The 14334-nt window shown below is 39.7% G+C and overlaps 2 protein-coding genes across 3 annotated transcripts; one reads left to right on the top strand and one right to left on the bottom strand.

Annotated features, from left to right (window-relative positions):
• Positions 1-260: 260 nt before the first annotated feature.
• On the top strand, positions 261-2173 carry LOC103718366 (GATA transcription factor 2-like). The gene is made up of 2 exons (XM_008807153.4): positions 261-522; positions 1237-2173. The coding sequence occupies exons 1-2, from the start codon at positions 439-441 to the stop codon at positions 1867-1869; spliced, it is 717 nt and encodes a 238-aa protein (XP_008805375.2). The 5' UTR covers positions 261-438; the 3' UTR covers positions 1870-2173.
• Positions 2174-3878: 1705 nt separating this feature from the next.
• LOC103718367 (YTH domain-containing protein ECT4-like) lies at positions 3879-10320 on the bottom strand. 2 transcript variants are annotated; one of them, XR_005507580.1, is made up of 10 exons: positions 10081-10320; positions 9339-9415; positions 9070-9229; positions 7810-7886; positions 7120-7671; positions 6109-6693; positions 5802-6014; positions 5578-5724; positions 4274-4750; positions 3879-4102 (listed from the first exon to the last, which is right to left on the bottom strand). XR_005507580.1 is itself a non-coding variant. In XM_039117466.1 (9 exons), exons 1-9 carry the CDS (start codon positions 10106-10108, stop codon positions 4511-4513), a joined length of 2079 nt encoding a protein of 692 aa, XP_038973394.1. In that variant the 5' UTR covers positions 10109-10320; the 3' UTR covers positions 3926-4510. The 2 variants fall into 2 exon arrangements, 1 of the variants encoding a protein (XP_038973394.1); XM_039117466.1 differs by having other exon boundaries at positions 3926-4750.
• Positions 10321-14334: the final 4014 nt, after the last annotated feature.

The raw sequence follows: 14334 nt of genomic DNA, 5'->3' as shown, positions 1-14334 counted from the left end.
TCTATGATCATAAAATTTAATTATCTGACTTACATCTATATTTATATTCATACTTTTATTATAGTTGTGTTTGTATTTATCTAAAATAAATATAAATATAAATTTTTGTATCCAATTTGTAACTGCATTTATTAAAAAAATAAATATAGATATAGGTATCCGGGGGGAGAGAGAGAGAGTTTTCGGTTGGGTGTGAAACGGAGCGTTGTTTGTTGTTCCGGGCTTTTGCTTATTTCCTTTGCTGAAACCGGGCTTTTGCTTCTCTACCGACAAACAGAACGCGGAGATCAAAAAGTCACTGTGAGAGAGAGGGAGGCAGCTGTTGTATACACCTAAACCCACAGCATTCTATGTGTATATATACTTACGCACACATGACGCAACCCATAAAAAAATCCGTCTGTCTCTCTCTCTCTCTCAATCTACATTATTCTCTCCATGGATATCTCCGCCGATACTTCGGTTTCCGGCGGAGGACCGGCGGGTCCCCCGTTGGGCGAGTTCGTGCCCGGCGAGCCCGCGGTTTGTTTCTCTCGTCTTTTTAATCCAATGATGTGTGTTTCATTTTCTTTCTAATCGTTTCTCTTTTATGTGCAGTTCTTTCTTCGAAATGATGCTTTCTGGGCTTTTTTTTCTTCTTTTTTTTATCGATTGTTGAAGGCTTTGTTACACTGATTGCTGACTTTGTGGCCTATTAGTGCAATTTTTTAAGAAAAAAATATTTTCTCTGGCATATAATTGGAATTAAAAAACAAATGATTCGCATTCAAAACTCCTTTTAGACTTCAACTTACACCAGGGTTGTGCCTTTTCTGGGGTTTTTCTTGAATTTATTTTTCCTTACATTAGTTTGACGTTATGGTATTCGTGCCTTTGAAGCTTTTATTCATTGATGTTTGTTGCACCTTCTTTTTGATTTCTTAATGAAATGAATGGAAGAGAAAGCAAAAAAAAACAAGGAGGTTATGACCTATGGTTCTTTTGGGTTCAAATGTTTTGGAAATATATCCTTGCAGCATATAATATTTCTGAGAGAATCATTTGAGTTCTGCCATGCTCCAATTAGCTCTACAAGATAAAACTCCTAATGTCCACATCTCTCTCTTTCTCTTGGTTTTGGGTTGGTCTGTTGATAGGATATGCCTTCATTTGTTTACTTCTTCACCTCCATTGATAGAAATAGTTGTGTATAATTATATTAAGAGAATTCCTTCCCACCCCTATGTCTGCATGCAGGAAGGAGGCGAGGATGTGAGCCTGGAATGGCTGTCCATCTATATGGAGGACTGCCTCTCTGGCACCACAAGCTACACCACCACCTCCCAGCCCCTCCCACCTCCCACCACAAGCCATGATACCCCGTCTCCAAAGCCCCCACAGCCTCAAAACCCCACAAAAACCTCCTCCTTGGATGACCTTGCCATCCCAGCCAAGGCCAGAACAAAGAGAAGGAGAGTCACCACCCCAAAAGCCCTCACCTCTCAAGACCCACTACTCTTCTTCCACCAGACCTGCTGGCTCGCAGACAGCGAGCTCATCCTCCCTAAAAAGGAGCAGGAGGATGAGGCACCAGCAGTGGAGTCATTGGAGGGGGGAGGAGGGGGTGAGGCAGGGGAAAAGATAGGAAAAGAACTGCAGATCAGGAGGTGCTCCCATTGCCTCTCTCACAAGACACCCCAGTGGAGAGCAGGGCCTTTGGGGCCCAAGACCCTCTGCAATGCATGTGGGGTGAGGTTCAAGTCAGGGAGACTGCTTCCCGAGTACAGGCCGGCGAAGAGCCCCACCTTTGTGAGCTACAAGCACTCCAACTCCCACAAGAAGGTCATGGAGATGAGAATGATGGCCATTCTGTCCTCCCAATCCAACTGAGTGAGTAGGTTTGAGCTTGTGTTGTAGGAACAAAAAGCAAAGGTAGAAGGTTTACTGCCCACTTGTATTGCAGAGGCTCTGCTTCTTTGAAAACTTCCTGTTCTATTAAGCCTATGTGGCTGGTTCCTATATAGTTTTCATTAGCCCTTCTTTTCTTTGTGCTTTTCTTTTGCTAACTCTTAAATTTTGGGTTATATGTTGTTGTTGTTGTTGTTGTTTACGTTTATGTTATTCTATTGTAATTTGCAGAGATGGGAGTAGATATTGGATAAAAATGGAATGGGGTACTCTTTTCTTTTATGAATCTCAAACTTATAAGTGCTTTTTAGTTGTCTCGAGTTAATATGGACAAAATTATTAACTCTTATGCTGTTTTAATTCAAAGTCCAAATATTTGATGCTGTAATTTTAACTCAGAATTGTTATTTATGGAGACGAAAGGGTGTAACTGTGGGAGTCTGGATATATTACCTCTTGTGAACCTTAGAGGACTACTATTAGACTTGTGTCATACTATCTCAAAATTCTTTAATCTGCTTCTCAATCTCGTTTGGAAAGTGAAAAATGTGGGTTTGTTTGGTTCAATTGAATGCACTGTTATGAAATGGACTAAGGCTCATCTTTTGTCCGAGAGTTTGATGCTCCACCCTGTGGAGAATGGAGAATTTTGCATCATTCTTTTCTTTTATGTCCGAAAACGAAATTCAGGACAATATGTTTTTTGCATTTAGGAATTGAATCTTGATTTCTGTTAAAAATATTAAATTTTTTGTTCGATGTAATGCGGTAATGCACATGTTCCTCCAGAGGAATTTATGGACATTTGTTCTGCCTTCACAAAACCATCCAGCTGGTGTCTCTGTCTATTATCATCAGTCCTTGACCCATGAGCATGTGCTCCCAATATAAAAGCTGAATGGGGCCAGTCAAATGATTCCTTTCTCTTATGCATCACTTTGGATTTCAGCTCCGGAGTGTTATTTAAGTACTTTCGCAAAATGAAGAGTCAGTCCCTAATAGCTTCTGAATCTGCAAGTAAGCAATTGATTCTTTGAATTTGCGCATCCATCCCTAAAATTATATGCTCTATTGCTTACAGGTCCCTTTCTTTTATTTTAGGTGGCTAAAGCATTTAATTTAGCAGCAAAAGGATGAACCCTCTAAGGATGGAAGAATGATGGTGACTAATGCAGACGTCCCATGCTGAAGCCATCCCAGTTAGTGATAGCAAGCAGGGCCCTAAACATACTCCATGTGCTTGGATTCTCATTTTAGCTCAGCAGATGCCCTTGTTTCGATGAGCGGCTCGGTGCATGTTTGCCCAAAGGCCAATCCTATAGACTACTTGCATGGAGGAGGGCTTAAAGAAGGTCTTTTATTTCTTAATGCACCATATGAAGAAGCAGGACGAGATAAATGTGGAAGGCTGGCACTAATCCAAGCCAGCCTCAATTATCTCGCCGAATTAGGGATCGATATTAGCTTTAGCTACATGGCTGTCGCCTATATCTAAAGAGATGGGAGTAACTAGTTAAAAAGGTGCCAACCAGTTGAATAAATCAAGTAACCAGCGTGCATAGAGGAAGGCCTGGGGCTGCAAACCAGCTAAACAATGATTTTCTTCACCAGTCATGGTAAAAAGTCGATGCAAACTGATTCCTAAATTGCATCAAAGCTTTATCATCCTATATGGTAGTGCATGGTACCATAAGAATGATTTCAAGCGTTATCACTGCAATACACAATGGGACACATGCAAGACGTCTCTGACCCCATTTTAATCTTTTTTCAAGTTGCCAGGCGAGATGCAATACTTAGTCATTTGCAGTATCACACCATAAGGCAAAGAGGGCAGCAATAAAACTAGGCTGAATGAAACAATATGGTCAACTTTCGTACGAGAAAAATGTGCAATGCTGCATGCGTAAAAGATGAGGCATAGGTGCAGCAAGGATCCAACGAAGGTGCCGCCATATAGTCCCTTTTAAGATAAAAAGGAACAAGATAGATTTGCTCTTCAACTCATGTATTGAAAAAACGCTCCTAAACCTTCTGCTGAGTTCATACAGATGGAAAGCTTCTGATAATAAAGATCAATTTACAGAAGAAAGGTGCTTTGGAAAAAGACTTCCAATCAAATCCCTTGAAAACAGAAGAAAGATGATAAAAATATTGTCAGCAGCCTCTCACTGTTGAATCCAGTATCACGACCCCTTTCTAACCAAAGTCACACCTATAAAAGAAAATATTAAAAAAAGAAAAAGCCAAAAAAAAGAGAGGAGGGGAGGGGGGAGGGGGGAGGGGAACACACCCAACTCCATACAGAGAGCACTATATCAAAAGCATCAAGGAAAACAGGTTGAGAGCCTGTACCCCTACAAAACCCAAAATACCAGATGCCTACCTAAAGACAACTTGGAAAGTAGAGTCAGTATCCGATCTGAGAAATATAAGCTAACTTCTTTACCACGAGCACATTGGAGAAAAAATATATTGCCTCAGCTGTCCAAATGCAGCCTTTGTTTCCCACATATAAGCTTCCATTGCATACTTAGACCTCTGGATGCGGCAAAACTTCTGCTGAAACCAATTTCCAGATGCAACTAATGGCTGCAGGCGATGAAAAAAAGGGTCAACAGACCTAACAGCCATGAGCAATGCTACTTGCAGGAGTATGCTTCTCAGTCACTGGTGTAGCATCCTTCGGATCAACACCAGATACTGCAGGTACACCATTTTCCTTTGATGTCTTTAGTTCTACAAGCCCACCCTGGACAGGTTCCTTCTTCAAAACTGGAACCAGAGGAATCTGAAATCCGGGCTTCCCATCTGTCCCATTTTTGCTATTCTCCTCAATGTCTACTGGCATTCCATCCACAACCTTCAAAAGAAAGAGAGTATTGTAGTTAGTTAATCGACAAGTATCAGAGAGGCTAACAATTTCATCATGGTTATAGAAAAAACAAAGTTCAAGCACAGATAGCAAGTTTGAAAAACTGCAGTGTAAATCAATGTCAAAAGAAGCTTCAGACAGTGAGGCATTAAAACTTTCTCCTGGATATCATTTTTTGAGGTGAAGGTGCAGATATAGGATTATAAAAAGATTTTGGCATACCAATTATCAACTGAAATAGCACTCTAATAGATAAAGCTAACAGGAATCATCCTTGGCATTCCATGGACTCCCTATGTACAGCTCAAAGAATCCATGTTGACATCAACAAACTGAATATGCATTAGACACTTTAGATGCTTATGTGATATTTTAATTGCTGATTAGTTTTTAATATCTGTGGGAAAATCACCAATTAACGATGTGGTTACAATGCAGTGATTGTAGAGCTCACAAACATGGAAATGCTTGAAATCAGAAGCAACATCACAAGTCAATTAGTTAAGAAAGTACTTACACAATTTTATATAAGATGAAACACTGATAAATTTTATCAGAGTACTTCCAATACTACTATGCTAAAATGGAGTAATATAAATATAATTTAAGTAACATGATCTTTTTCTACAAGCTTGTGTAACTTGTTTATTTTTTTCTTTCAGAATAAAGACATTTGGGCATGCATCCAAATCCAACTGCCATATCAGCGCTTGTACGATGGTCATACTGACTGAAGGTTATTGAAATATAACCAAGTCAAAACAATTTGAACAATAAGAACCATCCTAAATTTATAGGTCAGAATCTGATCATGCCTTTTTCTGAAGCTGCTGTTGCTTCGCCTTTTTTTCTTGCATCACCTTCTGGCGTGTCTCATAAAAAGTGAAGTCATCCAGAATGGAAGTCTTGCTCTTGTGATCCTTAAAAAGCTTAAGAATTTGCAGGCCTTGCTCAAGCTTCACCTGCAGTGACAAAGATGTCAAAGTAGTAATAATAATACTTAGATTTCAGATGCCAAAATCAAATTACATAGCCACACCTCCTGAGTGTCTCTACTGTTGGTCACTGGTTTGTTGTCATTGTTCTCTAGTGTAATGTGCTTGAGAAAGCCGTTGGGTACATCCTTTACAATGTGCCACTTGACAGGGAAACACCCATTCCACTTGTCTTGTTGCCAGTAGTCCACAGTCTTGTTGAAATCAACAGGGCCTACCATTTCTGCAACACCAACAAACTGTCCACTAGTGTTCACCTACAAATCAACAGAAAAGTCGAACAAATTAGCTAAAGAGCTAAAAACATAGAAAAGAGAAGAATTGTGCTACAAAATTTGAAACACCACTTACAGAGAAGAACAAAAAGACTGGGCAGCCACTATACTTCTCCTTTGCTTCCTGATAAGCAGCATCAAGTTTCTTGTTCCCATTGGGAGTGCTAGCCCAAACGTTGTACTTAATACTCTTGTGAACATCATCCTCACTGTATGACTTAATGACAAAAAACTTTGCATCAGAATATGTTTCAGCGAAGTCTGCTCGGTTATACTGCTCCTTGTCAGGAACTAGGCTAGCATCCTCAATGTTTCGATTTGTCGGAAGGCTCTGTCCCTTGACAGCAATAGTAAAAGTTTGTCCAAACCCCTTCTGGGTTCTGAATCGACCAGCCCTAGGTCCTCTGTTCAGCTCACCCAAACCATCCAAGTTCTCATTAATGTAAGTATAGAATCCATTGCCTCGGCCCCTAGGCTTATACTTGCTGTCCATAGATAAACCCCAACGGCCATTAGTTCTGGAATCATAACCATTTGTATGAAACCCCGGACCAGTTTCAAATGCATTGCCATACTGGCGGTACATTCTGTTGTTAGGATACATCCTGTTCATGATTCCGGGGGCTGCTGGTCCCATCACAGGTCTTGGGGCATGCATACCCTGAACATAAAAAATGAACAAATAATTACCTAAGAGTCATTCTTATAATTTTTAAAAGTCAAAGATTGATAATTTGGAGAAAGAAACAACTTTTACAAGAGAAAATACATTAGCACCAAGTATTTTATTTGCGCATAGTGAATCTCAAAATGCATTTGAAACACATATAGAAAAAGTATATTTGAAGCAAACATGCACATGCAATCCTGCACATGCTTGTACAGATGCACAAAACCACAAAAACACAGAACTACCAGCATAATATCAATTATCAACAGAACAGAATTAAATACTGACTTGTGGCTATCCAAGTATGTGCAGTCAATCATGTAAGCATGTACAGCAAGTAAAAACAGCATATGCCTAAGTGACAGTACTTCAACAGACTGCTATTCATTTATACAATATATCTCATATATTACACACCATGAAGTGAGGAAGGGGGCGGAGATTTTGGTTTCTTGCTGATGTAGTGGAAGAGGCAGTATTAGTTATAGCTGGCCTATGCTGCACATCAGGGTACACAGGGGCATCAAACCATGGAATAGGTGACCGCATCGCATCAAAACCGAATCTTGGATCCTGGAAACCGGAAGAGGGAAGCACACTGGTTAAAACACCTCTACTGTGCAGGCCTGTTGATGCTAATGATGAATTTTGTTGGCTTGGTTTTGCTGCAGCTGCTCCAGTGCTCCCGTCTGCATTTCCACTAACAATTACATTGGAATTAGCTTTAGTATCGTCTACTGAAATAGGGGGCTGGTCTGCAGCAGCAGAGGTTGAAACTTCCCCTTGAGAAGGAGAAACTTGTTTAGGAGCAGGTGTTGGTGTTTGGTAATATTGAGCTGGATACTGGTAATGTTGAGGGCCATATAGCTGACCATCATGCCCCATGGTTGCAACTGTAGAACCAGGAGAAGGGTATGCACCATAAGGAGCATACCCATATCCATGGTGATACAGATCCCCATAAACTCCCTGCCAACAACCAGAAGAACCTATCAAGGTGAAGTTATTATAATCTATATTCTTGCCACAACTTGCAAATCAGAAAATTCAAAAAAGAAAAGCTTTGAACGGTCAATGAATGCAAATTGGCAAAATCATGAGACTTACAGGAGGCGGCATCTCCACTCCATCAGGATTCGCATATCTAGCAAAATCCTTCCACTCATTCATTGCACCATCATAGCCTAAATATTCAACAAAATACTGATCAGCTGATTTATAACATTGACTTAGACAATTCCTGAGACAGCACAAACAACAAATGGCTAAAACAAGAATGATTCCCTACCCAAAGAAAGAGAAAAGAGAATATTCCTGATTGATAAAGCGCGAGAAAAAATAATGAAAAACGTCATTACTCACAGATATTTGTGGCTGCACATAGTAAAGTAACTTGTGAGGACTAATTTTCTAATAGTCGGCTGTGGCAGCACTATGCAGATAGCCTAGGGACTAAGCAGCACTTATGCAGAAAACAACAACCCAAGCAGATAGTTGGGCAGATGATGCCAAACGAATTAAATTTATAATAATTTAAACATGACTAAAAATTAAAAATATAGCAGAATAAATTAAAGAAAAATAGGATAACTTGCCAAAATGTTTGCACCCTGCTTGGATGCCTAGGGCAGGAAAGAAATAACAGAAATGAGAGAAAAGAAGGGGAAGGAAAAGAAGAGAACTTCAATCCAAGAGGAGAAAAGAAAAGACTTTCAGAGAGATTAATAAAGGGATGTTTGAAGAGAGATCATTTCCCTCCATTTCTTCCTACATTTCACTTCTCTCTTATTAAATTTCTAACCAAACAAGAAAAAAATGAGTTTCTCTTCTCCTCTCTCCTCACCAAACAGGGCATTACAACTTTATCTCCTCCATTGCTCTTCACTTCTCTCCATTATTCTCAGTCCAAAGGCATTAAACTTGGACCAGTCTAGTTTAACATGGGTGTTAGGAAAGAAAATTACAATTTGCCATGAACTGATGATACAAAAGCATGCTTCATAATTATAGTAAGTCAATGCAACAAGCAATTCTACCAAAAATAGAGTACAATCAATACGAGCATGAAAACAAACAGCTAATCAAGAAATAGCAAAACTTGTCAGTACAAAATAAATAATAAGAGGACCGGAATCAATAGGAAAGACACCAATATTACAGCAGGCCTGCCTGATACACTTACGACCTGTCCTGCCTCAACTAACCGTGTCCTTAGGCAGCCATTTAAGCAGGGTGGTCAAGAGCCTGCACAAGACCAGATGGCCACCTATGCAGCCCAGAAAAGCCATCTTTTTATAGAAAAATTTTTAAAAACTTGAAGTAAGAACAGCGGATTAACCTTGGAATTATAGAGCAAATTAACCTCACCTCCATAGTAATAAGTTGTCGATGGATATCCACTAGGTATGTAACACATGCTTGCATCCATAACATCCTGAAGTAGAGGAGTCACAGAGCGCTCTTGTGACGGGACTTGTGCGCTTGGCACAACTGCACCATCCGCAGAACCATACTGAATCCCAGAAGGCTGTCAAATTACATCAAAAAAGTATAAGCATCACCCATATCTATTTTACAAGCTAAAAAAATAACGCAAGTATCTCCAATAAACGATTTTGAGGAACAAAGAAAGCTACCTTCTTGGTAACCTCTGGAGAATCATGAGTCTTGTTCTTGGGCTCCAGCGACAGATTCTGCAGTAAATCTGTAGCTTCTGTAACAGAAAAATTAAGGGAAAGCAATGGCTATAGAAGATTACCAACTAAACCCTTTCGAGATATCCTGATATCAATAAACGCCAATGCAAAAGCAATCTTATGATCTAAAGTCAATTACAGATCTTGAGTTCCAGAAAGCGCATGAAATATAACCATCATGAAAAAAGCGGACAAAAGCGAGTAATTTGAATCCAAATCCAACTGAAATGACTATTTAATTAGTTATAAATGTTAAAACAGCAGCAGGAGACGACGCAGCAGGGAAAGAAAGGGTCCAAATAGATAACAAAAAAGAATCGTTTTTGAAAAAGTAAACCCAAACCATGGGTCAAGAACTGCAAGATAAAACACAAAACCTTGAAACCTCATCTGATCACCGCAAGACAGAAGAAAGAAGAAACCTGAATTCTAAATCGAAAGAGAAAGCATCAAGACTACCATTATTTTTAACGCAAGATTACAGATCTAAGCATAAACCCCAATAAAACCCTAGAAACCAGCACCACTATACAAAAAGAATCAGAAAAGAGTTATAGGGGAAGTTTTGCCGGAAAAAACATCTCTCTTGATCAACAAAAGAGCAGAGGCCAATCACAAGAGAATACTAAAACCCTAAACCTTGGGGGGGCGGGGGGGGGGGCGAGGGGAGAGAAAAGGATACGATCAGCGGCGGGAGCCACGGCAGCCATGATCGATCTGTAGGTGGCGAGCGAGCCACTCCGGGAGGCACAGATGGGGTGCGAAGCCCAAATCTACTGGCCCTAGGAGGGGGAGCAAAGGGCAGCGGGTTGGACGAGAGATAAAAACCCTAGGAGAGAGAAAGGAGAGAAAGGGAGAACAGCCGCCACCAGAAGCCAAGGTGGGGAGGGGGTTTAGAAGAGAGAATATAAGAAGACGGAGAGGGCTTTTGGCCGCGTGGAAAAGCGATGATTCAAAAGTCCCACCCATGACCGGATTTTGCTTCCTTACTTAATTTCAAGAGACGATTCCTATTTTGGGCCTCTTCTTCCTTTGAGGCCGAAACCCTAGTCACTCAAATTGGGTCCACCTTGGCAAATTGGGTCTGAACACAGGGCAACCCAGGCATGAATTTGGCTCTCCAAACTTGCACCAAACCCAAATCTTGCACTTTTGAGCGGGACATGGTCTGTATTGGGTTCAATAAGTTAGAGTCATGTTGAGTTGGGTTTAGTTGGATCAGGTTGGATCAGGTTAGCTTAAGCAAGAGTTCGAGTTAGAGCGGGCGAGAGGGTTTTTCTATAGGAAGAATAGGCAAAGTTTAGTTGAGTCCATTGGGAGCTCAATAAACTAGAAGGACTAAGTTTGGTTGAGTCATGCGAGGAATTTGGTTGGCTTGATATCGAACTATATGGTTGAGGTTTTCAACTCAAAACCTATCCCAAGTTGACATTGGTTGACAATTTTCGATGCAAGTCTGGTTGCGCTTATATATTGGGTTAATCCAATCCAAACCACGGGTTTGTTTCCATTATAACTGACTCAGCTTGGATCCATTTCTTTCATGGGTTTTTTTTATTAAACAAACAAGTCAAGCATATGTGCTCTCCTCTGTCCACAAACATCAAGATTCATTTCCATACTTAGGCTTGCTACAATTATAAGATTATTTGTTCCTATCTTTTTACACAACCTAGTTAAGCACATGCCATATTATCTCTTCATAATCATTCGGATCTATTTCCATATCTCTACACTCCATAATTGTGTACAATCATTGGAGTCCATTTCTATATTTTGCTCCTAGAATCATAAAAAATCACTGGAATCCATTTCCATATTTGTGCTATCTACAATCATAGAATTTTTATTGTTGACTTTTATTATTGTACAAACCTTATAGTCGTTCTTAAGATCATGGGATTTGTATTTCTAGCTGCTCTAGAAATTATGAGATCTGCATTGTATTATATTATACATATTCAAGAAATATAGTTGAAAAGATCAAGTCATCCAACTAATTTGCCTATGGTATCAAAGCAGGATATCTAACTCTCCATCTCCTCCCCATTACAATCCATCTCATTCCTTCTTGCATCCCATCACCATGAGCATGTCAGAAGAAATTGTCTTCAATAGATCCGATGTTATTGACAATGATAATAGTATGGGATCTAACTTCAACTCTCCTTATTATTTGCATCACTTTGATAGTCTAACAACTATATTGACTCCATATGTTCCTATTGGAGACAATTATAGTACTTGGAGGCATACAATTATTATCGCTCTCAAAGTGAAAAATAATTAAGCTTTGTGGATGAGTAGCTGCCTAAACCAACCATACCTAACATTATTGTCAAGGCATGGGAATGATGTAACAATATGATTTTGTCATGTTTAATTAATGTTCTTAATAGAGATTTTACTGATAGTGCTACTTATGCAAGATTGTTTAAGAGTTGTGGGCAGATCTGATGGTTGTTTTTCTGAAGGAAATGGTCCCAAAATTTATAAATTGAAAAGGAAGCTTGTCACCATGCAACAAGGATAGTCTTCTATACCTGCTTCAATTCTGTGAAGAAATCTGGGACAGGCTAACTTTCTTCTCCAAGGTACTACCACGCACATGTAGTTCTTTCAAGGAACTGTAGAGCGAATGAAATGTGGAGAAGGTTTATCAATTCTGAATAGGGTTGAATGAAGCTTTTAGCTATATTCAAACCTAAGTCTAAGCTATGGAGTATATTCTCCAGCTCCACCGAAGGAGCAAGCAGAAGGGCATTCAAATTGCCCAAGACAAGTTTTGATATTCTGGCCCTAAGTATTAATAGAGATAGCAATTCAAGACCAAGGCAATCTAAACTAATCGACCGATATCCCAAACTTACTTGTAAAGAGTGTGGCAGTGTCAGCAACATAAAATCCAAATGTTGGAACTCTAAAGCCAACAACAATGATCGACATAATAAAGAAATTCTTCTATATGTGCTAGAGCAGCAAACAATAAGTATGGTTTTGATCATGCTTCTAGTTTGAAACATATACGATAGTCTCACAACACTTCTTCCCGGGTAAATGCAACTAGTATACCATGCCTAAATCTAACAATCACCCAATACTATTAGCTCATGTCAATTTAGAATGTTGATTCCATTCCTTCGAACTTTGCCGATATGCTTTTTAACGCTCATATAATAAATACTCGTCAAGGATTATTAATTTAGGGGTATGTAATCATTTGGCATCCTTCCTGTATTTACTTGAATCAACAGTAAATGTTTCACAATTGAAACATCTTAGTATGCTGAATGGCTCTAAAACAAATTCAATTTGAGTGATGGCCTCTATGTCCTATCTCTTACTTACAATTTTTTTTCAATTAGCCAACTAACGAATGCTCTCAATAGTGCTGCTATTTTCTTTCTTAATTTTGTATTTTCCCAAACCAAACCATAAAGCAACTAATTTGAATTTATGAAGCCAAAGATGGGCTCTACCAACTCCCTTTAAAGTTGTATGTTGCATAATTAAGAGAAAATTCAGAAAACATATTCTTTATTCGAGAACAAGCAGCCACATTAGTAAGATCAACCTAGCTTCAGATTCGATCGTTTATCCAGCATTACATATCTTTGTTTCACTTACAACTCAATCGTCTTACTCATCCCAACAATAGTTTTTTTTTTTGCTACAATAGATGACTCATACAAATCTAGTGTGAATACATCTAAAAAAGTCAAAAAGTAATAAGTCTCGGAGTACTCTAAGTAGCTTCCTCTCACCAATCAAGAAAACTCTTCCAGAGTAATTTGCCACAAACGAGTCCATAGCTTCATTAGCCTCCCTATAGACATGCTTGGCTCGGAAGGCGATGACTCCACCTACCATGTCCCAAATGTCCTAGAGTAATAGATGGCAGCCACCCATGCCACCGATGCACCCATGGATCCAGCCGATCACCGTAGCTGAGTCACCTTTAAGCAGGAATGTGTTGCCCCGCAGTACACACCGAGCTTGACACAGACCAACCTAAGCTGCCCTCAGTTCCGCCCCAGGAATAGAAATATCAAAAATCTGGCAGACACCAACTGCTACCACTCTAAAGTATGAGCATCTGATCACAAAGCCCCTTACCACCTCTCCTGCCACTATTCAACATACATCCATCGAAGTTGACCTTGAGGAAACTCGAGAGTAAGGGCTCCCAAGTGATAAACACCGTCCGTAGCGTTACAGGAGCAGATATAGAGCTCCAGATGCCCTGAGCTGTCAAAAACTTGTCCGATGGACCTACATGGGTAATCTCCACAGCTAGCATATAGGCCTACTCCATAACGAACTTAGGTGTAGGGCTACCCTCTCCAAAGGTCCAAACAATCCTGGTCAACCAAAATATGGTAAGCAATGTAAGTTGCTCTAATAACCACATACCGGGTCTAAGAAGTAGCGGCCCACCGTCTGAGCGCAATGCAGTTGGATGCTCAGTCCCCAACTTAGCTAACAAACCATGCCTCATCTGTATGCTGTTGTCATCAAGAAGCAACATGATACATAAAAAAGTCTTATGACTGACTTTCAACTTAATCTCAATTGTATAAATTGGTGCCAAGCTATGGACATGAGAGAGGCATGCCATGAAGCTTAAACTCTGGTTAACTGTATCCCTAGACTGGAAAGACTGTTTTAAAAGTGGAAACAAGAAGGTTTAACGAAATTAAGCTGCAATCCATCTTACATTTTGGTGTTCTTGATCTATTTTTTTACACTTCTGATTATTATAGAGAATCTTCTCATAGGTTGCAACCATGAACAATTGAAGTTTGTATCATACGCTTTGAGGTATACTTTCAATTTGGTTTTCCCAAAACCGAAAAGATGGAAAGGAAAACATGATATATAAGGAAGAATTTGTTCAAATACTTGACAGATTACAGATGAACCGATGAGGAAGTGG

This window comes from Phoenix dactylifera, unplaced genomic scaffold (genome assembly GCF_009389715.1).
Source record: "Phoenix dactylifera cultivar Barhee BC4 unplaced genomic scaffold, palm_55x_up_171113_PBpolish2nd_filt_p 000233F, whole genome shotgun sequence".
NCBI lineage: Eukaryota > Viridiplantae > Streptophyta > Magnoliopsida > Arecales > Arecaceae > Phoenix > Phoenix dactylifera.
Note: the sequence above shows the minus strand (reverse complement) of the source record. Positions and strands in the feature narration are given on the sequence as shown.

Bases quoted from the DNA above. Each gene is read 5' to 3' on its own strand.
- LOC103718366 (XM_008807153.4), top strand. From the start codon at position 439: ATGGATATCTCCGCCGATACTTCGGTTTCCGGCGGAGGACCGGCGGGT. The intron at 523-1,236 runs GTTTGTTTCTCT...GTCTGCATGCAG, and splicing joins TCGTGCCCGGCGAGCCCGCG to GAAGGAGGCGAGGATGTGAG.
- LOC103718367 (XM_039117466.1), bottom strand. From the start codon at position 10,108: ATGGCTGCCGTGGCTCCCGCCGCTGATC. The intron at 9,416-10,080 runs GTATCCTTTTCT...TTTCTGTTACAG, and splicing joins CGTGGCTCCCGCCGCTGATC to AAGCTACAGATTTACTGCAG. The intron at 7,672-7,809 runs GTAAGTCTCATG...GGTTGTTGGCAG, and splicing joins GAGTGGAGATGCCGCCTCCT to GGAGTTTATGGGGATCTGTA.